We start from the raw sequence: 27,138 nt of genomic DNA on the forward strand, positions 1-27,138 counted from the left end.
GCCATGACCTATCAAGTTTTTCTCCATTTGGCAAAGAACGGGTGTAGTGTTTATCACTAAAACTTCTATTTTGGGCATTAATCGGATACACTACATCTCTAACTCTTATTGGGCCCTTCTCTACTAACAAATCTACTTTTCCTTGAGGCATATTTTTCTCCCAATTTCCCGGATCAAACAAATCTTCAATTTCATCCCCTTCGCAATTGTCATTTACATGAGTCTGATCATTCACAACAACACTCTCAGTCAAATTTTCATAAGCATTCACAGGGTTTAAATTTTCATCATCCACAATCACATTCTCAGACAAGTTTTCATCAACATCCACGGAGCTCAAATTTTCAGCATTCACAATCACATTCTCAGGCAAACTTTCACCAACAGTCACACTCTCAGTTAAATTTGACAGCATATTTGTAGGTTTTACATACCTATTCATAGATCCCGTGAGAGATTGTGTGAGTTTATCTTGTCTTTCTTTCTTCTTCCTCTTCGAACTTCCCGATTCGAACTTTCTTTTACCTGTCATGATTTCCCAATCACGCGCAAACCTAACAGAAAAAAAAACAGAAAAAAGGAAATTAGGGTTTAGAGAAACAAATAACAATTTACAATTTCTGATTAAGTGTGCCAAAAAAGGTCAAAATAATAGAAATATATGATAGGTGATTTACCTGTGGCTTCCCTTCTCTTTCAATCTCTGACTCTCTCTCAAAACTCTCAAAACCTTTTTTTTTCAAAAAGATGAGTAGACCGTAGACGACAAACAGGAGAAGTGCAGAACATGTTCTCTTAGTCTTTGGTCTGTACTAGGGTTTTTTCAATTCTTTAATTCTTATTTTACAATTATGACCTTGTCATTTTATGTTTGGGCTAATGGGCTTGTTTTCTTAATTTGCTAAAGATTATGATTTTTTTTCTTATAAAACTATACAATTTAATAAAAAGTGAGGCCCCTCCCATGAGAGGCCCTAGGTAACTGCCTATTTGGCCTCCCCCTGGAGCCGGCCCTGCTTAGAGGTCAGGAAATTATAAGCCAACCCAACTCTTTGTCTACTCTTGTTTGCCCCTTTGAATTGATGGTTGTGTTGTAGTAGCCTAGTAGGTGCAGAGAATGAGGAGCGGGGTTAGTGGGTTGTCTTGTAGTAGGTGTAGAGAAAGAGGAGTGGAGGCAGTGTGGGTTGTGTGTGGTGATGGTTCTTGTCTTGTAAGTTGAGTTTGTGTGGGGTTTGCGTGTGATCACCTGAAATGATGTGAATTGTGAACACAAAATACAAATTTTATATATATCTATATATTATATTAATGCAAAGTTATAAAATATAGATTTATTATTTATTAAAAATATGTGGTTCAACCTCCATCCTAACGGTTGAATCTCGAAACCCTTGAACCTTCAGTCTTGACTGTTCGATGCACAAGTCGGGTTTAAAAACTTTGGTACTTTAGTATGTTTCTTTTTCATGTATTTTCTATTTTCATTTTTTGAAAAACAAAAAACAACTCTGAAAATACTTTAGTTGCACGTTTCATAAAACACGAAAAATTACTTGAAAATAAAAAATATTTTCAAAAAAATATAAAACACTAAAAACAGAGAAAAACATAAAACAAACCAAACGGGCCTTAAGTTTTTGAAGGTGCAAAATAGTTACATATATAAGTGTCGGTTGTGTACTACACTGGACAAGAGATCTGTCGATCATAGCCGCTGGGGATAGGAGTGTTTGAGTTTGAGACGTGATGATATGTATTTCAAGCGTGCCAGAACTTGATGTCGATCCAAAAATTTTGATATGCAATTTGCGCACCAATCCGACCTGTCACCAAACGAGCTGTGTATGGTTTGAGAACACAAAATTGCTAGTTTGACGGTGCCTTCCTTAAAAAAGGACTTAAAATTTATCTAGTGTCAAGTGAGAAAACTAAGAGATAAAAGACAAACACCGAAATTAGAGTTATTCTATTATACATAATAAAAAAACACATTGTTGGAATGCATCCTGTAATGTATGAAATAAAGTGCTTTACAAGCTAAATCGACATAATAGCTACGGAAGTTACAGTCATGGAGGCTTGAAAAGAAGATAACTGGGCTAAAAACTAGTTGACCAAAGTCATGCTAATGTAAAAGATAAAGTTCAGAAACGTGGAGTCGTTGTTTGATGAGGGGTATTTGTGAATTTTGCTTCTTCTTTTTATAGTTTTCATGATTTTCAATGGTGGTCATCATCTACTACTTTCAAGGCATGATCTTGACAAATCCTGTCATGATAGCTCATGGGAAACTGCTTGCTTGCTACTTGTGTTACTATCCCAGAATCCCATGTAACCACAACATCTTCAAGTTTTGTGGATCATGGTGGTGGATCCAGATTATGGCTCTTCTTCATGGAGGTTGTTGGAGCACTAGGAACATGTAGCTCATTCCACTCCCATGGAATGTAGGCTTCATCCTTGTTGATGGAAAGATTCTAATGGTTGTCATTATTGGTTACTCTTAGCCGATGAACATGAGAAGATAGCTTGACCCTCAAAGTGCAGGAGGAAGTCAATTCTAGATAATGATCATCGTGCCAAAGCTGGGAGTGTGTTTGAAATATTTTAAAAGTGTGTGGGCTTTGAACTCCGTGATCTTGTGAACTTTCTTGAGCTTATCCAGCTAAAATAACTCCTACTTAGTAACAAACCGCTTTAAAATAGAAGAAACGACTTTAATAAATAAATCCCCGAATTTTAATTATTTTGGATAATACTCCCCTAGACACCTTGATTTCTAACGATAGGGTCTTGAATTTCGCTTATATAAAATCAAATTCCCTGCAAAACGAACAAACAATTAGTGTGAAGCCTTCTTGCCTCTCCACGTGTCATCAGATGATTGAATGAGAGTGTACAAAGGTGGGCTCCATGTTGCCACGTGTGTTCTGGTGAGGGAAGGTCACTTTTGGTAGACACAATATGGATGAGTCTCAAAAAAATTTCAATGAAAGAAGGAAATATCTCGTTCAAATGTCCATTGCATGAGACTTTTTCAATAATTTTAACAAATTAATAATGTCATTATCTGGCATAATTTGTCAAGCCTTGGAAATTAAACTACTTAAAAAAATAGTGTAAATTGCAATATATTTTTTGTTCATTCCATTGCATGAGACTTTCTAAGTTTTGACTTTTTGCAAGCTCACATCGACTTTGTTGTCACTTCTAGAACCTCGTTTTCTTTAAAGTTCTGCTAACAAACTTGCCTCTGCAGATAGACACTAGTATTTCAATCCCAAAACCTTTTTTTGTTTTTGTTTTTTTTGACTTTTCCTGGAGTTAGATAGAACTATTTATTTATTCTTAAGGCAAAAAATAAATAAAAAATAAAATTTGTGCAAGTTTCTTGAGGGCAAAGTATCTTTAAATTATCAATTTAACATAGGGGCCTGGGGAAACACGGAAGTCGGAGTGAAAGCATCTTTAGCTTCGACATCACCAAGGAGCGATGGTACTGTAACATATCACTCAACCAAATATTTTTTAGTTTGAAAACGGTGTATTCAAGCTAAAAACGGTGCATTCAACAGGTGCAAACACATTTTCAAACGCACCCAATAAGCAAACTTATGTCTTATGGATTATAGAATTCGCAATACTATTGCGTAACTCAAGTATGGGTGACAAAACATCGATTCCGAATCGGTTCTGGATCGGACAACATCACGTAAAGTTTACATGTCCATAACCTAACCCAAATTGGATTTCGGACATACTTAAATAACCATACCTGGATTGGTTTAATTTCGAACAAGTAAACCAGACTATAATCTAATTGAGTTAGAGTCCGAACAAGTAAACCAGACATGATATTTGTACTGGGACCTAGGCTTGGTTTTAATTTGGACAAAAATTTTGTGTTTGGATTTGGATTTTGGACATATAACTTAGAGCAACTAGATGATGGTTTTTTGTTGGGACAACAAAATGTATTAGAAGACGTGTTATACTAATGTGGTTAGGTATTTTGTTGATGTCACTGCGCCAACAAAATATTTTGGTATAATGGTGTAAATTTGTTGGCTTTATTTTTGATGTAATATAGGTGAGTTCCAATATTGATTTTGGTATAGATGTGAGTGTGTTTTATTGTGGGACCCACTTGAAAAGCAAAAGCAAGCCATTTGAAGAGCCAATCAATGTCCATGGCTACATATTTGCGACAACAAAATTGACCCAATAAATCAACACCATTGCACCACTTTTTTTCCATGGATCATTAGTTGGGACAATAAAATGCCTTCATAGACCACTAAAAAGGGATTGTTGCAGTTGCTCTTATGTGCAAACTTAATTTATTACGAGTCGAACAAATTCAATCATCAAGAACGAATAGAATTTTGGCATGCCTGAACTCAAGCACCAAACCCACACCGATTAAGTTACCATCTTACAAATTCCAAATAATTGAATTTCAAAGAAATATAAAAAGATGTGATTTTTTTATATGTCGTTAATCTTTTAATTCAATTTTTTCGGCCCTTTCCTACCACATGAAGACATTTTTTGCTTTGAAAAATCTCCTCCACAAAGACGTGCAAGGGAAGTGGCATATGTGTCATGCCTTCATGCCCCATCTCCTCTTTTTCTTTCTTTTTTTTTTCAATATCTCTTTTTGTTTCTTTTATGTTACTAATCCATATCTTTCTCTTTCAGTTATTATCAAAAAGTCAATACAAAAATTGAAAATAATTCCAGAGATAAGAAGAAACCCTATGTTGGGGTGTCACTATTACTGAAAATTCAACTACGGTTTCTTTTCAATTTTATATAGGAATTTTTTAATATTTATTAAGTAAATCTTCAGGCATGTTGGCATTATGATCTAGGAAGCTTCCACGGTATGCAAAAACCAACGGTTACTCTTTGTTGACCTTAATTCTGATGTTCCAAACTGTCTAAACTACCCTTTCAAATGTATGTTTATTACATATTTACAAGTATATATTAATCCAACAACTGAGGGCACAATTGTCATAATGGTTGGAAGACCCAATTTTTTCTGATTTTTTGTTAGGCAATTTCTGTCACAAGAACTTAGAAAATCAAGTAAACTATCCACCAACAATATTCTATTGATTGGAATCAATCAAAGTTAAACACACATTTGTCATTATAAAAAAAATAAAACTTAGAGACTCAAGAACAAGAAACCAAAGACTATTGGGTTTTTAGGGCATGTGGGATTGATCTAAGTCAGCAGAAGGCTTCAATATATACAGTAAACCTTCAATTCTTTGATGTGGTCATTATATAAAGAACCATAGAAATCACTCATCTTCATAATCTTCAACTAGTGGGTCTTTCTCAAATTTTCTCTTAGGTTACTGAGAAAAACAAAAATATTCTGTTATGGCTTCCTCTAAAGGCATAACTTTCCTAGCTTTGCTTCTTGTATTGCTTCCAATGGTTGCCATGGGAGATGACTGGCTACCTGCCTTTTATGGTACTAAAGCCTCTCTATTTGGCAACGTTTCCGTCAGCAAAAAACCTGTTTTATTGGCAAGCTCTTTTGTGGCTAACAACCTTTGGTGTGATTGATTGTTGCAGACAAGGTGTGTGAACAAGTAAATTGTGGGAAGGGGACTTGTGTAGCGAACATTACATATGCATTCAGCTACATATGTGAATGTGAGCCTGGTTGGAAGAGAACCCGATACGACGATGTCGATGAAGCTGCTCCATTTCTTCCTTGTGTGATTCCAAACTGTAAGCCTCTCTTTTACTCTCATTGATTCGAGACTTACATCCACTGTGAAAGGCCCTCGTCGATTGAAGAACATGTTTGATTATGCAGGTACTCTGGATTACACGTGCCAGCCGGCTCCACCTCCGGTTCCAGCGAAAGAAGTTCCAAACAACATATCTTTCTTCGATCGTAAAATAACCAAAACTCTTAAATCGTTGTCTTCAGTTATCATGTGTGTTCTGTTACTGGTTCAAAATTGACAAATTCTGTGTTTCTGATATATATAGCTTGTTATTGGGCGTACTGTGGAGAAGGAAGTTGCACGAAGAACAAAACATACAACTACGAATGTTCTTGCCAATCCGGGTTCTTTAATCTCCTCAACAGCACTTACTTCCCCTGCTACAGCGATTGTAAGAACACAATAAGCACAACTTGCAAGCTTCGATTGAATTGAAACAAAAGGTCTAATCTTGTTCTTGGGTTTTGAAGGTACAATTGGATCGGATTGTTCAAGTCTCGGAATTAAAGTTGCAAATCAAGAAACAACCCCTGGAAGTGGTGGCAGCCAAGGTAGAACTTTTATCGAACATGTTATGTGCATTGATTTTAAAGAAGTATTCATACTCCGTACTCACGATGTCAAATTTTGCTCTGTGTATGCAGCAACATCAATCCTGCCAGGGAAGTTTCACTGGATGATCATATTGGTCATGTCAATGGCTTTGTTTCTGAAGAATTAGTACACCATGTTTTGATGCAATTAGTCCAGCCAGCTCGAGCATCCGCGTTTCGTTATGGAATTGATATTTTATGATTATTATTGTTGTCTTCCAGATTCTTGTGCTTATAGTTGGTATGAATAAGGCAGAGCATATACCTAGGTGGACAACATTATTGTTGTTTGTTATACATGCTATAATTGAATATTTGACTTTTATGGATTTGTTTGTTCTATTTGCTATGCTACAAATATTGATGAGGTAGATGTTTGGAATGGTTCACAAAATTTAAAGTAACAAAAAAAAAGGTCAATGAAGACATCATTATCGAAAATCAAAACACGCAATTCTGCCTTGAATAACGTATGGTAAACCGTTGGTTTGAAATGGGTCAAGGGGCAATCCGACCCATTTACGTACTCAACAGCCATGGGACGTTGATACGAAGATATGGAGGAGTTGTAACTCCTTATGCAGTAGTTACAACCCTCCAAACATGGAAACTACAACTCCTCATGGAGTGATTACAACCCTCCAAACATGGAAACTTCTCAATTCCAACAAAAAAGACAAAAAAACTTCACAAGAGAAATTTCTATCTCAAGGCACTCTCTCCAAATTCATGTAAAGATTGTAATTAATCTTTGGCCACCAAGCTACACTCCATTCAAGTGATGTATCTTTGATTAACATGCATTTTGATCTAGGAAAATTGTCAAATATTGGTTTTTGCTTATATTTGATGCTTAGATCATCTTATATTGGTATTCTAGCAAGTTTTTTTTGGTGATTATCATCTATATAACTTGTATATATAGATAATGAAACAAAGAAATTGATTTAAGCATGTTTGGTTGAAATTTGAAAATTTCAGCAACATGACCAAAGAGAGAACTTTGAGTCCTATTTTTTAGATATACATTTCAAGCTTTCCAACTATATATAATACGTTAGATTTGGACTTCAAAATGAGTAAGATATGGGCTTCCAAATTTAGTGAAATATCATTTCGAAAACAGTTAGAAAATTCAAAAAATTAGGGTTTCTTAAGGTTGGAGAAGACACAAAATGCAAAGCCCATTCTCGGGTGGGTGAAATTGTCATACCCACGATTGCTTTTTGACAAATCCAAACACACTATTAAATTTACAACGACAACTCTAATCGGGTGTGAAAATGTGATGGCGAACGATGGCCTAGAAAGTGGTGGATGGAGCCCACTCTCTGTCTTGGCACATGAGTTGTTTTATAGTACATAAATTGTATTTTTTTTTTCCTGTTGTGTTGTACTCAAGATATTATGATATATATGATGTTATTTTAGTACATTAATCTTTGTGATTATGAATGATGAATATTAATTATGTCAAGGTTCAATAAAGTTTGTGTAACTTTTTTTTCGAAGAACCAAGACTTTGCATAATTAATTAAATTTGTAATAATCAGTCACATGGGAATCAATTATGTCATCTTTATCTACTGTGAACTTATTAAATAATTTAGTTAATTGATGGCTTCAGCATCCAAAAATATAGTGGCTGAATTGAACAGAAGAGAAAAACTGAATAGTGATGACTAAAAACTATGGAGTATGAAAATTCAGTATGTGCTGGAAGAACAATAGGCTCTTGAAGCCTTGAATAAAACAATGGATGAACACAAGAATGGCACTACTACTCAACATATATAGAAGGACAAAAAGGCATACGTTGCCTGGAAAAAGATGAACTCAACTGCTCACATTACGTTGTTGAGTAGTATGGATAATGATATTATAAGATAGTTTAAGCATTTTAAAAACACAAAGGAAATATAGGAAGCTTTAGGTGCGAAGTTTGATGGCATGATCGTAACCAAACTTTGTCAGCTCATTATAATGTTTGACTCTTACAAAAAGCCTCGTGATCAGACAATGAAGCAGCGTCTGAGACATATATCAAATATGATAAGGGAGTTGAAAGAAGCTAGTCATATCCTAACTGATGAGCAGTAATTGCAAGCTGTTATTCGTTCATTGCCTCAATACTAGGAATATATGAAGATCCACCTGACACATAAAAAAAAACCTCAAAATTTTTTATGATGTTGTGCGTCATCTTGAACTGGAAGAAGACCACCTTTAAGTGGCTCAACCTAATATTGAAATCTATGTGACCAATTCAAGCTCTAAACGAGCTTCAGGCTTCAAGCACAAGCACCAAGGTAGATTTAAGGACAAGAGATACAAGAAGGATAAATCCAAGCATTACATAAAAAGAAAGAAAAAAAGTAAAGGTGAAATGCTATAATCGTGACAAAAAGGGTCACTTTGCTTGTAACTGCAATGAGCCAAAGAAAGTAAAAAACCCTTTGTGCACTTGAGAGTATTAGTTTTGTATCTATTTATGTCTTTCTAACTGAATCTCATCCTTTGTGGATTGTAGACTTAAGTGCCACAAACCACGTAGCGAAAGATAGGCATATCTTTGTGGAGTTTCATTGAGTCTTGCATAGAACAAGATGAGTCTATGTATGAAATAATTTCAAAGTGGAAGTGAAAGCGATTGGCATCTGTTGTCTAGACATGCGTGGTGGTCGATCCCTATTCCTACATGATGTGTTATATGCCCTGGAATTCGTTGAAACTTAGTCTCTATCTTAGTATTGTTAAACTTAGGTTTGGAATTACACTATCATAACAATGGGTTGTCTTGTCTTTGAGAACAAGTCATTATGGTTATGGATATTTTCTAGATGGTTTTATTGTTTTATACAATTGTGATGATGTTGTTAATGTTAGTTATTCACTATTTACATATTCTAATGATTCTAATATTGATGTAAATGTTTGACATGATCGACTTGGTCATATTGTCGAACAATGAATGAATCGATTAGCCAAAGAGGCTTTATTGGATAATATTGACAAGGTTGATTTGCCCACGTGTGAGCAGTTGCCTAGCTGGAAAACAACAAGAAAACCATTTGAAAAAGGAACCAGAGCTGAAGATCCATTTCAATTAATCCATTTTGATATTTATGGTCCAATGAATGTAAGAGCTATGCATGGGGCAATTTATTTCATCATGTTCATAGACGATTATACTCGATATGGAATTGTCTATATGTCTATATAGCTAAATATTTGTTATTTATTAAAAACTTACGGTTCAACCTTTATTGTAACGATTGAACCTCGAACCTTCAGCCTTGATGGGTCGATGCACGAGTCGAATTTAAAAACTATGGGTGGAGGATCACGACAAGCATCACTGGTGATCAGTGTTCGATGAAAGTCCGATAGAGGATCAAGGCAAGTATCACTGGTGATGGGTGTCCGGTGAAAGTTTGATGGAGGATCACGACAAGTATAACTATATAACTTGTGATCAGTTTTCGGTGAAAGTGTGGTAGGGGATCACAAATTGACTAAAGAATGATTGACCAGTTGAGTTATTATTTTTATGCTCGGTGATCGGTAATTATTTAAAAATGTATTTTATTTCATTGAAGTATTGCATTGGATTTGAGCGTGCATTTGATTAAATCATGTTGTTGCATTATTATCATTCTTGGATCATCATATCCAGTTTATTCGTGTGTCTTTGGGATTCTATACTTATTTTCCTTTTAAACATGTCATTGGCTTTCTATACTCTATTGGGCATTTGCCTCACCCTTTTTTTCCTTGTTCTTGCTTTATCTTTTTTTTTCAAGTGAGTAGTTTGAGGAGCAACTGCAGGGCACGTGATGCAAGCATAGTCCACTTTACTCTTTCTATACTTTAATTTTGTTAGTAGAACTATATTGTCTACTAGGTTGTTGATTATTTCTACTGTAGTACATATTTTGATATATGTGAGGGTATTCTGGATATCTCATATAGATAATATGTCTTATGTCATATGTGGTCTTTGGACACCAGTTGGGATATTCCTGTTTTTGGGTATTTAAATTTTATGGGTTATGTAGGTTTATTGGTTTGCATATTTTACTATACTTGTGAGAAATTGTGTCTCTTTTTTACGTACTTTGTCATGTCCTTTTTAGGACTTTTCAGGTTTGGGATTTGTTTGATAGGTTGGCATCATTGCTATGTAATATTACACCACCTCCGCCGTATGATTTCAGGATATTTTTGCCTGTTCCTCTTGTGCCTTTTTCCTGTGGAACTTGGGGCATAAAATTTTACTATGCTTTTAAGAAACCTTTTGGGCCTTTTTTAGTCACTTTGTCATGTCCTCTCTAGGATGTTTTGCATTTGTGTTGGTTTGATAGGTTGGTGCTATTGCTATGCAATGTCGCGCCACATCTGTCATTATATCCTGGGATATTTTCATCACTTCATTCCATATCCTTTCCATGTGTGATTCTCTTGTTGAAAGTGGTAGAGACTGGTCTCCTGTTGGTTCACCTATTGCTACTTTTTCAGCTTTCTTTGTCATGACTACAAGTAATTGACACTTCACGTCCCATCGGGTGTGCCAAAAATATGATGATTATCTTCTGCTCTGGATCAGAGATTTTACAATTTCGGTTGTTAGGGACAGGAGTTTTGTGGATGTATATGATGAATTTGCAGGTGTGCTAAGGCTTGCTGTCAGCCCAAAGGATTTGATAGGATTTTACACCGAGTCTGACCTCTATACCAAACAGACTGAGCACAATGAAATGAACACAAGGCTGTTGGCTCGAGCTTTGCCTTCCAAAAAAAGGACATAAAATTCGTAGAGTGTCAATCTCAAAAAAAGCAAGAAACAAAAGACTATCACGGGAATGAAAGGGCTTCTATGGAATGGAAATAAAAAAAGTACACGTTATTGGAATGCATCAAGAGTTTCATTGGAAATGGATACATCCTGGGATGTAGGCATACTTTATAAGCTAAAATAAAGACATAGCAGCAGAGGCTTTGGAAAGGAAAGACAAATCTAGAACTAGTTGGCTGGAGCCATGCTAAGTAAAAAAGATAAGTAGCCGGAGCCATGCCTAAGAAAGCAATAAAAGATTGAAGACGTTGAGTCCCGTGTTTGATGCGGGGTGCTGTGTTGATTCTTCTTCTTCTTATTTTATAGTTTCAAGTGATGTCTTACTCTTGCTTCTCTAGTACTTACTCCATGAACTCCTGTCGAGGGGATCGTGGTACAACTACCATGAGATTATTGACTTGAATTGCTAAGTTCATGGTCTTCAACTGCAACTCTCTCCTGGATGTGGGGATCATGGCAACCTCTCTCTGGACATGCGTCTTCTTCAAGGAAGATGTTGGCATTCTTGGAGGTCGTGGTTGTCTCCACTTTTTAGGTCTTTTGGCTTTATGCCTGAATATGTAGGAACATGGCTAACAACAGCCATTCTGTTGATGCTTATGCATGAAAGATCGTATAAAAATATGTTCTTGTTTGATGTATAGGACAAACGTGACTTAAGCTTCATAGCATCGTGTTTTAGCTGGAAACAGATTTAGAGAAATCAGAAATGTTCGGCTAACAGAGTCATGTTTCTCTTGGACTCTCTTTGAGATAATCTTGCTGAAATCTTGTTTATCCGTCAAGGAACCACTTTTGAAAAGAATAATTCGCTAAACCACAATTTCTTGATTTGTAGCCTTTTGGCCACTGAATCTCAGACAGTCATGATTTTTGGGAACTACCTCCTAGATTTTAAACCATCAACCACAATTCGCTGCATCTATAATTGAAAAGCAAGTAAGTAAAGTTGGTGCGTACGTGTGAAGTATGTGTGTGTGTATATATATATATATATATATATATAAATACAATGAGGCTACTATACGCAGACTTTTTACTTTTGATGATTTCTGAGCTGCAAATCTCAACCGTTGGATAACTTCAATGGCTGAGATTAAAACCATCACTTAAAACAAAAACCAGACAGATTTCAACCTATACGTACGCAGCCCTTCTTCCTCGCGCAAAAGCCAGACAAATTCCTCCTTCTTCTCCCTCACTGTAATTGCATGCCAAATGCAAAGAGAAATTGTAGAGTTAAGTTGGTTAAGAGAAGGTAGATTTCTTGGTTGCTTGCAGATTTTTTCTTGTAGATTTGTTAGTTGAAATATGTCTCGTTTTTGGGTTGGAATGTCTGGTTTTTGGTTTTGAATAGTGGTGTTCATCTCAACCGTTAGATTAATCCAACGGCTGAGATTTTTAGCCAGTAAATTATCAAAAGTATAAGGGTCTGTCGCCTGCATATAGGAGCCCCACTATACATTTTACGGAGCTGCTAAATGGCCCAAGTAAATTGGTCCCAACATTGCCCAAGTCGATGTGGCAATCCTAGTCAGCTTTCCAACAATGCAAATTTGAAATATTAAATTTGAAATGAAGCTCGAGAATCGGGGAGATCATTTAATACCCAGAATCACTCTTACATTGAAAATATAACCCAAACCCATTTGCTTTTCCTCCCGTTTTGCCCTTTTCGAAGCTTTTCCTCCTCTTTCTTGTGTTCTTCATCATCGATTATGTTAATGGAGATGATCAGAGTCGTTGTCCTTATTTAAAGGTTGTTATACAGGTGAAAATCAGTGCAACGGGAAGAAAAATTTCAAGGTATTGTGATATATTTAGTGATAACCTTAAGATACTTGTGGTTCTTCATCGTTGATGACTTTCGTGTCTATACGTAGATGCATTTTTAGCTGAAAATAAGGGTAACGATGAAAAAACTTCAAGGTTATACGTTTTATTCAGCTGTTTCATCTTTCTTTGCATTGCTTGTTCTGTTAGGGATTTTTGGGGGAACCTACACCCATCTGAGATTGTCCAATCAATTTTGTGTGTTGCATTGTTAATATGGGTATGGTTTTTCGATGTTTGCCAACTGAAGCTGACATAATTAACCAAGATGAGCTGCATTGCGTTGTTTTTTTGTGTAGGTTTAGGGTTTAATTTGTGGATGAACCCATTTCTGATCCATTTATGTGCTTCATTAAATCATTACATTGTTCTTCATCGAAGGTTTTCTTGTCTGATGCATAACATTGTGGATTTTGCTAGGGGATTTTTGGGGAAGTCACACCCATATTAGATTGTCCACTAATGTTTACCTAATTGCATTGTTTAATTAGGGCAGCTTCTTGACTGATAGCACACACATTTATGCTTTTACAATCTCATTTCAATGGAATTGCATTGCATGGAAATGTGTAGGAATGTTTTAGGTGGTCACACCAATTTGAAATTGTCCAATCAATTTTGTGTGTTGCATTGTTAATATGGGTATGGTTTTTCGATGTTTGCCAACTGAAGCTGACATAATCAACCAAGATGAACTGCCTTGCATTGTTTTTTTGTGTAGGTTTAGGGTTTAATTTGTGGATGAACCATTTCTCAACCATTGATGTGCTTCACTAAATCATTGCATTGTTCTTCACGGGAGGCTTTCTTCTCTGATGCATAACATTGTGGATTTGGCTAAGGGATTTTTGGGGAAGTCACACCCATCTTAGATTGTCCACGAATGTTTAGTTAATTGCATTGTTTAAATAGGGCAGCTTCTTGACTGATAAGACACACATTTATGCTTTTACAGCCTCATTTCAATGGATTTCCATTGCATGGAAATGTGTAGGAATGTTCTAGGTGGTCACACCAAAATGAGTTTTTCCAGTGAATTGTATTGCACCCCAATGTTTATTTGGTTAGTGTTTTTTTTTTGGGAACTCACAACCCTCTTAGCATGGCCTTAACATTAAGTTCAATTGCATTGATTATGTACTTAATTGCATTGTTTTAAGGTAAGCTTTCATCTAATTTGCATTGCTGGTTTTGTCAATTGCAGTGTTTACTGCCCCATTTCACTAAAATTGCATTGCACTGCAGTGTTGATTTTGGTAGGGGATTTTGAGGGAACTCAGACCTATCTGAGCATGTCCACCAATTTTTGGTCCACCAATTTTTAATTAGGGAGACTTATTGACTGATTTGCATTGTTCCTTTTGTTAGTTGCATTGTTTTACAATCCCATTTAACTTGAATTGCAGTACATGTAAATGTGTAGGGTAGAGATTTTTTAGGTGGATCATCACACGAAGCTACGCTTCTCCAATGACTTAAATATAACTTACTGCATTGCATGGAAATGTTTATTGCATTGTTCTAAATGACAATGTGATCTCATTAACATCTTTATTTTACAAACCTGTCAAATCAACATGGTCAAAGATTATCCGCTTCAGTACAAATCAAATCTTGGGACAATAGCAACGGTACTTAGAATTTGACTTTGCGAAGGGAGTATAAGAAGTGGTTGAAAAAGACACCATGTTGGAATTTATTAAAGCAATGGGTGGGAAGAACACCAGAAGTAAAGATGAGGAAGAATGATAATATAATTTGTGATATCATTCGTACATATGACAGCAGAAGAGAAGTCTTCATGTTGGGGGGAAAGAAGTTAAACGTTACTGCGAATGACGTTGAACTTATATTTGGGGTATGCTCGGGAGATATTGAGATGGCCATTGCTAGACAAGGGAAACTAATTGATTCAGAGTTTGTGAAAAGGGCCTTTGCAAAGGAAGTAAAAATTATGAAAGCAACTACTCTTAAGTCTGCAATACATAAAGCAATAGAAGGTGTATGTGAAGTCGATGCGCAGGATGTTGCTAGGTTGATAATGCTATACCTATGCTTGACACTATTCTTCTCCACATTCTTGCATGGATTGTCGTGGGGGTTCATCCTATACGTTGAAGATCTAGAGTATATGAAGAATTTCAATTGGTCAAAGGCCATTGCTAATTATTTGATGGAATCAATTAGAAAATGTGGCAATGCTCCTGAAAAAGTAAATGGATGTGTTACGCTTATGTCGGTAAGTAAAATCATGTGCCTATACATATATATGAAGTAGTTATTGAACTAATTATTTGCATATGTGCAGTATTGGTATTGCGAGCACACGATTACTATCACTCCAATTGAGAATGACCTATTTCCAAGATTCCTGAAGTGGGACGTGAGGAAGTTTCCAAAGGACTTCAAAATTCAATACATCATCAAATTAAAGCATGGACAGGTAACACTACCTCTATTTATTTACAAATTCTGTAATTACATTGATCCTGTATTCAATGTCAGAGGCTTAAATTAGAACAATGTCATTGTTCTATACCAGGTGTATCCATCTGAACTAGTCCGTATTGAGGAGGAGACAATAATAATTGAAGCCTCAAAGCAAGAAGTTAGCTTTGGGAGCTATGAATCAAGCGATGATGAAGGGGAAGATGAAGTGGATGATGAGGAAGTGAAAAATGATGAAGGTAAAGATGATGAATATGCAGATGAAGGGGGTTCTGGGAATGTTTCAGTTGATGGAGATACCAAAGAAGGTGAATTCGAGGGAGTAGTTGATGATGAAGATGCAAATGAAACCATCTATGACAATGAACAAGAAATTGTGAATGATTACATTGTTAATGAAGATGTTGAAGTCTGCATTGATGAGATAAGTGGTGTACAATGCACTACTTTAATACCTCTAGTTTTACATGGAGATCAAAGAAATGACAATGTGCTTAATGATGAAGAAGCTACATTGAAGCGAACTTTGAAGGATAAAAATGATATTTTGAAGGATGTTTTCCTTCGCTTACATGCTTTGAGAGATGAAAATGAAAAATTGAACTGATAACAAAGAAAAACAAAAACAAATTGATGAGATGTCTGGGAGCTTGCGGCATCTAAGAGAAGTAAACCGGGTGCTAGTTGAGCGTCTAAATGACAGGGCTAAACAAGAAAAGAAAAAAACTGCACCATCAACTCTAACTCCTACACCAAAGAGAAACAGGAACGAAAGGGCTTGCAAGCAAAAGGAGAAGACAAGATCTATGATAAAAAATATGCAGACTTGATCAAGAAGACCATTGATAATTTCAGACTTTCAGTACAAAGAGAAGTATAATCCATTGTACACAACAAAGAGGGTGATTGATGAGGAACAAGTTGCCAAAAATGAATGTAAAGATCTTGAAGGTTTCGTACCCCTAAACAATGTTACTAAGAAGATGAAGAAAGCCCCACTGTCAACAATACCATTACTGACAAATGAAGAGCAAAAAAAATTTGCCCAACTTTCAGAATATGCGAAAGAGGGGTAACCTACTTTTTAATTAGTTTCATCTTTTGCATTGGTTTCAAGCTTAATATTTGATTGACGCCATTTTCTTGCAGCACAATTGTATGGTCTGGAGCGGGGGAGAATGAAATTTGGTTCTTTGAATTACTATCCTTGGCGGGGAGTGGCATAGCATCAAATAATGTAAGTATAAGTATATGAATGTCAATTGCATTGGTTTTTTCCACACCCATTTAGCAAGTGAGTCAATCAGTGTATTTGAATTGCATTGGTTATTAATTGAATTGCATTACTTTTTAGTTGAACTGCATTGGTTTTTGCACACCCATTTAACAAGTGGGTTTATCAGTTTATTTTGAATTGCATTGGTTTTTAACTGATTGAATTACTATTTAGTTTAACTGCATTGTTTTTGCATTGATTTGATTATATTGATGGCATATCTCATTCAAACTTATAGATTATTGATGCATTGTCTGAGTTGCTAACAAGGGAACAAGTAGATGATGAAACTGTTGAGCGACTGTTGGCAGTGACCAGCTCTTGTCTGGTAGGCAATTTAATTGATTTTTAATGCATGCATTAAAACAATGTCAATAAGTATCAAATGCATTATACTCAGGCATACATCCGAACAAACAATGATGAGCTTGTGAAGCAAAAGTTGACAGACAAGCTTGTGAGGGAAGTTAAGGATTACAAGAAGATACTCTTTCCACTTCATAGCACGGGATCACATGCAACTGCAAATCATTGGACATTACTTGTCCTTAACCTTGAAGAGCGAAGTTGGAAACATTACAATTCCTTACTGCCGCGTCGAAAAAACGAAAAAGATCCATTCTTCGAAGACGCAAACCTATTGGTACACTTACTTAATTTCACAGTATCTATTTTATTATTTATGTACCTAATTTTTTTTTTTACATAACAGATTAGTTACTACTATGTTTCCCATCCGATGTCTCATCAAATACAGAGTCATCATTCTCAACAGTTAGGGACGCACCCCAACAACCAGCATCTTCGTAAGTTCTCCAACAAATTGTAAGGCATTGAACTTGAACTTAAATGCAATTTAATAATTATCTTCTTTTAATTGCAGTTTTTTTTAAATAGCGTCGATTGTGGCATCATTGTCATGCTCATAATGGAGTGCATATTCACCAACAAACCAATCCCGCAGACTTTGAAAGAGGAAGATATTCGTAAGTTTAGAGCTCATGTTGTTCATTTGCTTCTCAATGACAAAGGCCATGTATGGGGGATGGTGAGAAAAGGTTGGGTTAGGAATTACAAGAAGTGTAAATTTTTTTTGGTACTACAGTTGAAGTATTAAATTTGTAAGTCATCATGCAAAACAATGCAGTATGGCCACGTCTCTAATGTAGTCAATTGCGTTGTTTATTGTTTGGCAGTTTGGCCACACTAACCAATGAATACATGCAATTTAAGCTAAGAACAATGCAATGTCCATCATAATTTGTGGTATTCTCAACTGAGTGTCCAATCCTACCATAAAGCATGACCAAAAAATTTTTGTAAGTCATCATGCAAAACAATGCAGTATGTCCACATCTCTAATGTAGTCAATTGCACTGTTTTTAGTGTGGCATTTTGGCCACACTAACCAATGAATACATGTAATTTGAGCTAAGAACAATGCAATGTCCATCATAATTTGTGGTATTCTCAACTGAGTGTCCAATCCTACCACAAAGCATGACCAAAAAAACAATGCAATTGTAAAATTCTTACATCACTTCTGGGTGTATGTGTCATCTGAAATTACTAACCAATGAATACATGTAATTTGAGTAGGTTGTAGGTTACCTCAAAAATCCCTTATCAATGTGTCAATGCAATGTGATGTAAAAGCAATGCAATGTCCACAAAATTTGTGGTCTTATCAATTGAGTGTCCAATCCTACCCGAAAGCATGAACAAAAAAACAATGCAAACGTAATAAACCAATAAATTTGTAATCAACCAACAAACCATTAGGAAAAAAATAATGCAATCCACCACATTGTTCCTTGAAATCATAATTAATATATAAATAGTCTATGTAACACCAATGTATTTGTTCCTTCAACAACATAAACATAAACATATATAAACTGATTCATCCCCTCAATACATGAAGTTTGACCCATCCACCTCACTTGTGTCCTGCACATCAAAGAGCCCAAAAAAAATAAAAGGTCAATGAATTACATATTACATTGAAGGAAAAAATTGGCACTAAAAAATCGAAGAAAACTTACCATGCTTCCATTTGTTCCAGTTGATGCTGGCAGCACTTCATTGCTGTTTTTGCTGCTCCTAGCAGACCTCTTGAAAATCCTTTTCTTCCTCACAGATGAAGGACGTCCTTTGCCTCTTGTAATTAACGGATCATTCGAGCAACCAGCCACATTCAATGCACTAACAGGTGTGGCAGTGCTCAACGCACTAAAAGTACTCATCGCACCTTCAATCAAGTTCGCAACATAATTGAAATTGTGTTCGCTATCAGCCGCCAAATCTGCCAGATATGTGAACATGTTACACAATTTATCATACCGTTGTTGGTCGCCTGTAATCTCCATTCCATCATAATTTACCTTAACTCGAGAATAAGGTCTCCTTATCTCTTTTCTCCAACACCTAAAGATGTAATGAGCTGGGATTAGATCATGTCCATTGCGAACCAACACGGTTATAGCATGTCTTCACAATATACCCCTGAACTCGAACTTGCAGCATGTACAAAAGACAATCGATGAAGTGCTGTCATAGCACATATTGTATTCAACTTTCTTCCTTCCTTTATCTCCAAAGAATACATCCTCTTCAACATAAAAATGTGCCAGATTTTCATTGTTAACCACAGATTTAATGCCACAATAAATCAACTCTGTCAACTCATTTTGAAACTCTTTGAACTTGTTTTGAGTGTACAGATTCAGAATTTGTTTCTCCATTCCATACGAAGTAGCACATTTGAGTTGCTTGTTGAATGAATTAAAATCCACTTTACTTTCCTTTTCAGCTTTGTCCCTTAATGCATTGTTGTACTGCTCCACAAACTGTCTAAGAGTAGTTTTCGAGTTTACATAACCATCCAAAAATGCATTCACCCCCTCACTTCTCTGAGTGGACGACATACCAACCCAAAAGAAGTTCTTCACATATATTGGAACCCATATCTCACTAAGATCATACATTATTTTCAACCAACCATTATCTGTCAAATGAAATTTAGCAATCATAGATTCCCAGCACCTTTCAAACTCATATGTGCTCTGTGAATCATAAACAGCTTCACCCAAATCATAAATAATATTCTCATATTCCTTATACGAACCAAGCTTCTCAGACACCTTCTTCATGATGTGCCACAAACATAATCTATGCCTAGTTGCAGGAAACACAACTTCAATTGCATTTTTTATTGCCCTATCTTGGTCAGTTATTATCCCAGCAGGACTAACATTATGCATACATGATAGCCAAGTCTGAAATAACCATATGAAAGTGTCCGTGTCTTCATTTGAAATCAACCCATACCCTAATAATATTGACTGCCCGTGGTGATTGACACCAACAAATGGGGCGAATGGCATGTCATATTTATTAGTCAAATATGTCATATCGAACGTAATGACATCCCCAAATTCACGACAAGCTGCTCAACTCCTTGCATCATTCCAAAAAACATTTTTCAACCTACCTTTCTCATCCCAATCAATTAGTGAAAAAAAACCCATCATTTTGTGATTGCATCTTGCTGAAATGACTTTGAATTGCATTGGCATCCCCTTCGCCAAGTCGCAATCATCTAGTTTTTGCAAGTAAATTTCTAGTATATTGTTCCAAAAACAATAACTTCTCATGCCCCCAGCACCAATTACTTGGGCATTGTGACTTTTATTGGCTCTAATCCCAGCTATGCCATTAATCTCCAGATGCCTTTTAATATGAGGGTTAATTAACCGATTGCAACTAAAATACCTCGACTTCGATGGACTCATTACATGGTTATGCTCATCGATAAAATTTGTAATTTCCCACTTACACTCTTTAGATAAACGGGCTCTCAACCTAGCTTTACAATCAACCTTCGCATTTGACCGATGATTTATGAAATTGTTAGTATGTGTACTGCTTTTATTTGCTGTGTCACATGTGAATGTCAAATATTTAACCAATTCATCCTTATCCTTGTTTACAGTCCTTTTTTTCATAGGAAATCCCGTCCGTTGCCCGTATCTCTTGTAATACTGGAACATTTGATTTTCATCTTCAAAAAACATTCCAATCAACGGAACTTCAGCTTCTTCTGAAACAAAATTTCCCAGACCTTCAACACTATCATCTGAACTAGATATATCATTGTTCATGACCATGTTCGATCCCTCAATCTGTTGGTCGTCCCACCCATGATATGCCTTATCATGCCTTTCCATTACTAGACCAAATCAAAATTTCCAAAATTTGCAATTACATTGTAAAACGAACAATGTGATTCATATCAAAAATGAACCAGTAAATCCCAATGTAAAAAACAACGCAATGAACTAGATAAACAATGCACGAGCTATCGATGTACCAATAAATGCACTGCAATCATCATAACATAAACCATGCATATGACCAAATAGGGAGATATTCACCGATTTATCTTTAAATAGACTAACTCCTAACATTTCCATAGAAAACAGCTCAATTACCTACCAAAACAATCCTATTTAACAAGACATCAATGATTTTCCCAATTAACAATGTAATGCATTCGATAAATCCCTGTGAAAATAAACAATGCAATCCTTAAAAGGCAGTAGCCAAGCTCCTATTGGTATGTGTGAGCAACCTAAAAAATACCCATACAAAACAATGCAAAACATATCATACCCACGGAATACAGTGAGAGGACAATCAACATTGAACACATACCGCATCGACGAAACCCATAAAATCTGCTAAATGACCCTCCAGCTGCAAATCGACTTCTCGAGATGTGTCTTCTCTTTGAGGCAGTGAACTATAACTACATTACAGACTATGAGAGTGAAAAAATGTTGCGAAATCGTTAAGGGAAGAAGTGAGAGAAGAAACTAGGTTGGGGAATGTAAAATGGAAGAAGCAGAATCGTACGTGATATAAGTGGGAAACAAATTGAGCCAGACTCGAAAACCTATGTAAATCCATGCTGGCTTCATGACTGGACTTCCAACTCAGCGTCACATCATATTGAGATTTGTTGGGTTGAAATAACTTGGATCATTTAACATTTTCGTACATTTTAAGTTACATTTGTTGTTGCTTTTTGTTTCAAATATAAAATATATCCTTAGTTCATAATACTGATCAAAATAGTTCACTCTCTAGCTTCTCCAAGACTCTGTGACGGCGGCCGAGAGTCCGTGACGGCGGACGACCACTAGAGCCTGCCAGTGTCGCTCTCTAGCGTCTCTCTGGCCATCTATCCAACAATCAAAGGTCTTCTTCTATCAAAAGCTGCCCTAATTAAGGTAATTGCCTTATTACATAATTTGATGAACTGATTCATTTTTCTTTTTCCAATTTGGCTGCCGCCGCGCTGCTGCTGTATAATTTTGCTTACTCCATAAATGTTGATGTCAAAAGAAATTTCTCATTCGAATTTGGCAAAGCAAGGTATGAAGAGACTTGCAGATGGAAGAACAAGTCACACAGTTGGACTTATATCGAAAATTTTCCAAGTCCTAGAACGCAATATTAGAACCATGCCCGTCTGCTACTGTTTCTGATCACGCATGGAGCGAGAAACCCTCAATTCTCATCATTAAAATTTCATTCTTTATGCCATATTTTGTTAATTTCTTCTCTGTCCTTGATTGTGTTAATGGTTTACATGCTCTCTCTCTTTTTTATTGTCTTTGGACCAATATAGTTTCTTCCTTTCTATTCATCTGAGTGCGAGCAAATATGATAAGTTTAGATTGAATTTTTAATATAGAAAATGAACAAGATATGGCCATTTACTGTGCTGCAAAATACATTATTTTCTAACATAGATTATAGAAGGATAGTAGTGACAGTAGTTAACTAAATTTAACTATCTTGTCATGTTGTACATTTGTTTTTTTTCGTAATAAAGATTTGTTCTTGGTAAGGTGAGAAACTCTATCCAATTCAACCTTCATTTTAATCCATTGAATCTCAAATTATTTTTATGCCAACCTTGATGTTTTGGATTTGGGACATAATGCTTGTGATGTTCAGTTTCCATGAAGTCAGAGAAGCAAATCAAACCCCTCCTATCACACTTCTGGCTATGCTTTCTAACAATGCCAGCCAGATTCAAATGCTGCCAGAAATTACTTCTTTACGTATATGCATGTGTTTGCATTGCATAGGAAAATAAATGGGTGTCTTGCCTGTATGAATAGTAGATGAAATGTAACTATGCCTATACCTTTCTCCTTGGGCTTGCATCTTTGGATTTTGAAGCTTCGCTTTCTCTCCCTTTTTTAAAAACTGGGTGAGTGGGGGGTTACCAATGGCATCCTGTGCAGGGAAGAGCGCTTCATCTACACTCTTGATTTTGTTTTTCTGTTTATGAAATGAATTGGTTTTATTTGGTTTCCAGCCAGAAAAAAATATTTTATTGGTGCTCAACAGAGTTTTTTTTTTTCCTCCTTTTTTTGTACTTTTATCTTTGACTCTATTATAGTAAAAATGGATTAGCACCATCACAAATTTGGTGTCTCCTACCCAACTACCTTTTTTCTTGAATATTATGTTGCTATGATATGGAATATTGGATTGTGGAGGACAAGTTGTTATTTTGTTACAAATGCTGTGTTATGTCTTCCTGCAGTTTCTATTAATAAGTTAACAACATAAGCAATGGAAGAGAATGTACTGGCATCCATACACTCCACTGTTTTTAAAGAATCTGAAACTCTGGAAGGCAGATGCATCAAGATTGAGGGTTATGATTTCAACCTGGGAGTTAACTATCCTCAGCTTCTCAAATCGATGGTCTCCACCGGCTTTCAGGCTTCCAATCTTGGAGATGCAATTGAAGTTGTTAATCAGATGGTTAGTTCCTATAACACTCTTTCTGTTTATATAAAAGATTCATGGTTGGTGACATCTGACTTCGACCTATTCCTTATCACTTATGATAACTTATTTGGTAATTGGGAATGAAGCTTGATTGGAGGCTTGCTGATGAGAATATAACTGAAAACTGCAGCGATGAGGAAAGGGACTCAGCCTATAGAGACTCCGTGAGATGCAAAGTTTTCCTGGGTTTTACTTCCAATCTTATTTCTTCTGGCGTTAGAGATACAATTTGCTATCTTGTTCGGCATCATATGGTGAGATACAATTAGCAATACATGCACTGTTTATATAATTGTCTTCCAGTTGTCTGAGGGCATGTAGTTAGATTATTACATTGTCCTTTTATATGTATATTGTTGTGGAAATGAAGAGCTCTCAAATCATAATTTCTTGTTCATAGCAAGGCCAGCTCTGCTGGAATGCCTTCTGAAAAAATGATGAACCTAAGAAAGGAGTAAGTTACAACTGTGTTTGCATGCTTAGATTTTCATATTTTCTTTTGGTTTGCACTCTTTATTGAGGTACTATAAATGCCTCTGTTGCCATCTTTAGTCGTGTGCCTGCTTTTTGATTGGATACTTAGGTACCAAGTATGGCTGCCCTCCTGCCAGCAAAATTTGGCAGGTAATACCTTGAACAATTTATTTATTCAAAGCAGTTATGTTTCATGTTTTTGCAACTATAGGTTGATGTAGTGGTTACAACAGCTGGTGGTATAGAAGAGGATCTTATAAAGTGCCTTGCACCCACTTACAAAGGCGATTTTTCGCTTCCTGGAGCTCAGCTGCGCTCAAAAGGATTGAACCGTATTGGGAACTTGTTGGTTCCTAATGACAACTACTGCAAATTTGAGGATTGGATCATTCCAATTTTTGACCAAATGTTGAAAGATCAAATTGAGCAGGTACTTTTTCCCCTCACAGTTCCTAATTCACAAACTTAATTACATTTTTTGGCCTTAAATGATTTTTTTTAACGGCCAATGATTAGCTTATTGGTTGCTGAGGATCAATTAGGATTTTTCTGTAATAGATTGCATTTGGATGAGGATCCTTGAGGTCATTGTATACCGAGATTTAAATTTCAGTCATTTGCAAACTTAATTACACTTTTTGGCCTTCAATAAATTTTTTTTATCCACAACTGATTAGTTATTAGTTGCAGAGGATCGAATAGGATTTATCTTTGTGCAATTTTTTGTATTTGGATGAGGATCCTTGAGTTCCTTGTATACTGAGATATAAATTCCAAAGCTCTTGAATAATTGAGCTTGCTTTTGCAGTCTTGATATATAAAGGAACATGGATCTTATAATACTAGCTGTGACCTTAGTTTGTCCCCCCTTCTTTCTTTTGCTTTCACAGAATGTTTCATGGACACCATCCAAAGTAATTGCTCGCCTGGGAAGAGAAATAAATAATGAGAGTTCTTATCTTTATTGGGCGTACAAGGTAAGCTTCCACCAGCTTCATTTAAAATGGCTGTTTTCGATTGAAGTAAAGCACTGAACCATGACCTAACCCTTTGTGTTTTGTTGTGTCACGACTTCAAATCTTTTGATTCTCTTGTGGCATTTATGGTTTTATAATGGATACTGGGATTGTAATCTGGAGATCCAATGATACTTTTTATTGATATTTTCTAGAACAACATTCCAGTATTTTGTCCTGGGTTAACTGATGGATCTCTTGGTGACATGCTTTATTTTCACTCCTTCCGTAGTGAAGGTCTAATTATTGACATAGTGCAAGGTAAGTGTTTCCTGCTTACATGTTTTTTCATGGTGATAGTTTTAGAGTTTTAGATGTGGATTGAAACCTATAACAGGTAGCTCTTTTACCAGATATTAGGGCCATGAATGGTGAAGCTGTCCATGCAAGCCCAAAAAAAACTGGAATGATAATTCTTGGTGGGGGGCTTCCTAAGCATCACATCTGCAATGCCAACATGATGCGCAATGGTGCAGATTATGCTGTCTTTGTTAATACCGCACAAGAGTTTGATGGGAGTGACTCTGGTGCCCATCCTGACGAGGCTGTGTCCTGGGGAAAAATACGCAGTTCTGCTAAAATTGTCAAGGTATGATTTATTTATCCCTCGTCTTTGCTTTGTCTGTTTCCATGACTTATATTACCAACGACTCTTATATTAACATTTTCATAAATAAACAGCAATTGCTGTATCTCCATTTTATTTTCAATTGCGTGTATGAGTTATGCGTTACTTATTATCCCGGTTCATGTGTTAAATCAGCTGCTCTTTTAACATATTATTCTGACTGATGTCTCTTTTTTTATCTTTTCCAGGTACATTGTGACGCAACTATTGCATTTCCTCTACTGGTTGCAGAAACATTTGCGTCCAGGGCAAGGAGCAAGCCTTCAAGCCTTGACGCTTAGGTGTAAATGTGTAATACAATCTTTTGGCAATACTGATCCATTTAATAGCTAAATGCAAGATTTTTCAATCAAGATGTTAATTTGCTAATGGTGTTGAACTGGCTCTACTTTATCCTCGAGCTCTCTTTGTTGCTTAACTCTTTTTTCACCAAGCAAAATTTTCTCATTTTCACTATTCTCTTCCTCTTTCTCTTTCACACCATTACTTAAGTCTTGCACCACATCATTTTCATCACTATTCTCAAAGGGTATAGGTCTATCCACAACTCTTCCACTCCTTAAAGTAAGAATGGATTGCATTTGCTCATGTCCACTGACCTTCCTACTCCCACTAAATGAATTTATCAAATTGGTTTGCTTTAAAGAATTGGGGTAAGGTTGAGCCGGAAATTTCCCCTTTTCATAGGTGGTGAGAGCTTGTGTGACCTTGGTCATCTGACTCCTAATATCCTCAATGGTCCTATTGGTTTGTTCTTGAAATTTGTTGGCCTTTTGATTCTCCACAGTTTGAGCTTGCATGAAAATGTTGAGAGTGTCTTCAAGAGACCTCTTGGGGGGTGGAATATAAGGTTGTTGCGTTGGTTGTTCAATACTTGGAGGAGGCAATTGTTGTTGGGGTGGATTGGGAAGTGATTTAGATTGATCATTCCCATCATTCCTCTCCCCAAAATTTGGATAATTCCTCCAAGGGTAATGCTCATTGTAAGAATTGTTGCCTTGGTTATTGGTAGGGTATGGCTTCCTAAAGTTTTGAGAATTGTTCTTATTATAACCTTGCCCAAATAAGACTTCCTTACAAGCCGGTAAAGCATTACACTCATCCGTCCTATGATCCCTACTTTCACACAAAGTGAAAGCAACATATTCATCAAAACCAACCACATTTATATGGGCCTTTAGTGACTCTAAGGACTCTAATTTTTTGGACAACAAAGTAAGTTTAACATGCACATTATCATTTTCATTCAAAACAAACTTGTCACTAGAGTTTGGCACAACATCATGTCGGGTTAGTGGAGGAGCTTCCCAAGATCGGGATTCATCCGCCAACCCATCAAAGAAAGTAAAGGTCTCATGAGCATCCTTATTCAAAAAGTCACAT

General features: G+C 36.2%; 3 protein-coding genes across 4 annotated transcripts; 2 read left to right on the forward strand and 1 right to left on the reverse strand.

Moving 5' to 3' along the window:
• The first annotated feature begins 5,201 nt into the window (after positions 1–5,201).
• Positions 5,202–6,720, forward strand: LOC120011127. Its single transcript, XM_038862185.1, has 6 exons — positions 5,202–5,491; positions 5,596–5,754; positions 5,843–5,923; positions 6,022–6,147; positions 6,227–6,307; positions 6,401–6,720. The coding sequence occupies exons 1-6, from the start codon at positions 5,398–5,400 to the stop codon at positions 6,475–6,477; spliced, it is 618 nt and encodes a 205-aa protein (XP_038718113.1). The 5' UTR covers positions 5,202–5,397; the 3' UTR covers positions 6,478–6,720.
• Positions 6,721–17,650: 10,930 nt separating this feature from the next.
• On the reverse strand, positions 17,651–20,990 carry LOC120010505 (protein FAR1-RELATED SEQUENCE 5-like). Its single transcript, XM_038861295.1, has 7 exons — positions 20,255–20,990; positions 19,265–20,209; positions 18,807–19,204; positions 18,705–18,711; positions 18,171–18,249; positions 17,973–18,051; positions 17,651–17,860 (listed from the first exon to the last, which is right to left on the reverse strand). Exons 1-7 carry the CDS (start codon positions 20,988–20,990, stop codon positions 17,651–17,653), a joined length of 2,454 nt encoding a protein of 817 aa, XP_038717223.1.
• A 909-nt stretch (positions 20,991–21,899) lies between these two features.
• LOC120010436 (deoxyhypusine synthase-like) lies at positions 21,900–26,116 on the forward strand. 2 transcript variants are annotated; one of them, XM_038861234.1, is made up of 8 exons: positions 21,900–22,055; positions 23,387–23,610; positions 23,724–23,891; positions 24,323–24,541; positions 25,002–25,088; positions 25,283–25,388; positions 25,481–25,716; positions 25,944–26,116. In XM_038861234.1, exons 2-8 carry the CDS (start codon positions 23,416–23,418, stop codon positions 26,034–26,036), a joined length of 1,104 nt encoding a protein of 367 aa, XP_038717162.1. In that variant the 5' UTR covers positions 21,900–22,055; positions 23,387–23,415; the 3' UTR covers positions 26,037–26,116. The 2 variants fall into 2 exon arrangements, with proteins under 2 accessions (XP_038717162.1, XP_038717163.1); XM_038861235.1 differs by having other exon boundaries at positions 23,768–23,891.
• Positions 26,117–27,138: the final 1,022 nt, after the last annotated feature.

This window comes from Tripterygium wilfordii, chromosome 12, assembly GCF_013401445.1.
Source record: "Tripterygium wilfordii isolate XIE 37 chromosome 12, ASM1340144v1, whole genome shotgun sequence".
NCBI classification, from domain to species: domain Eukaryota; kingdom Viridiplantae; phylum Streptophyta; class Magnoliopsida; order Celastrales; family Celastraceae; genus Tripterygium; species Tripterygium wilfordii.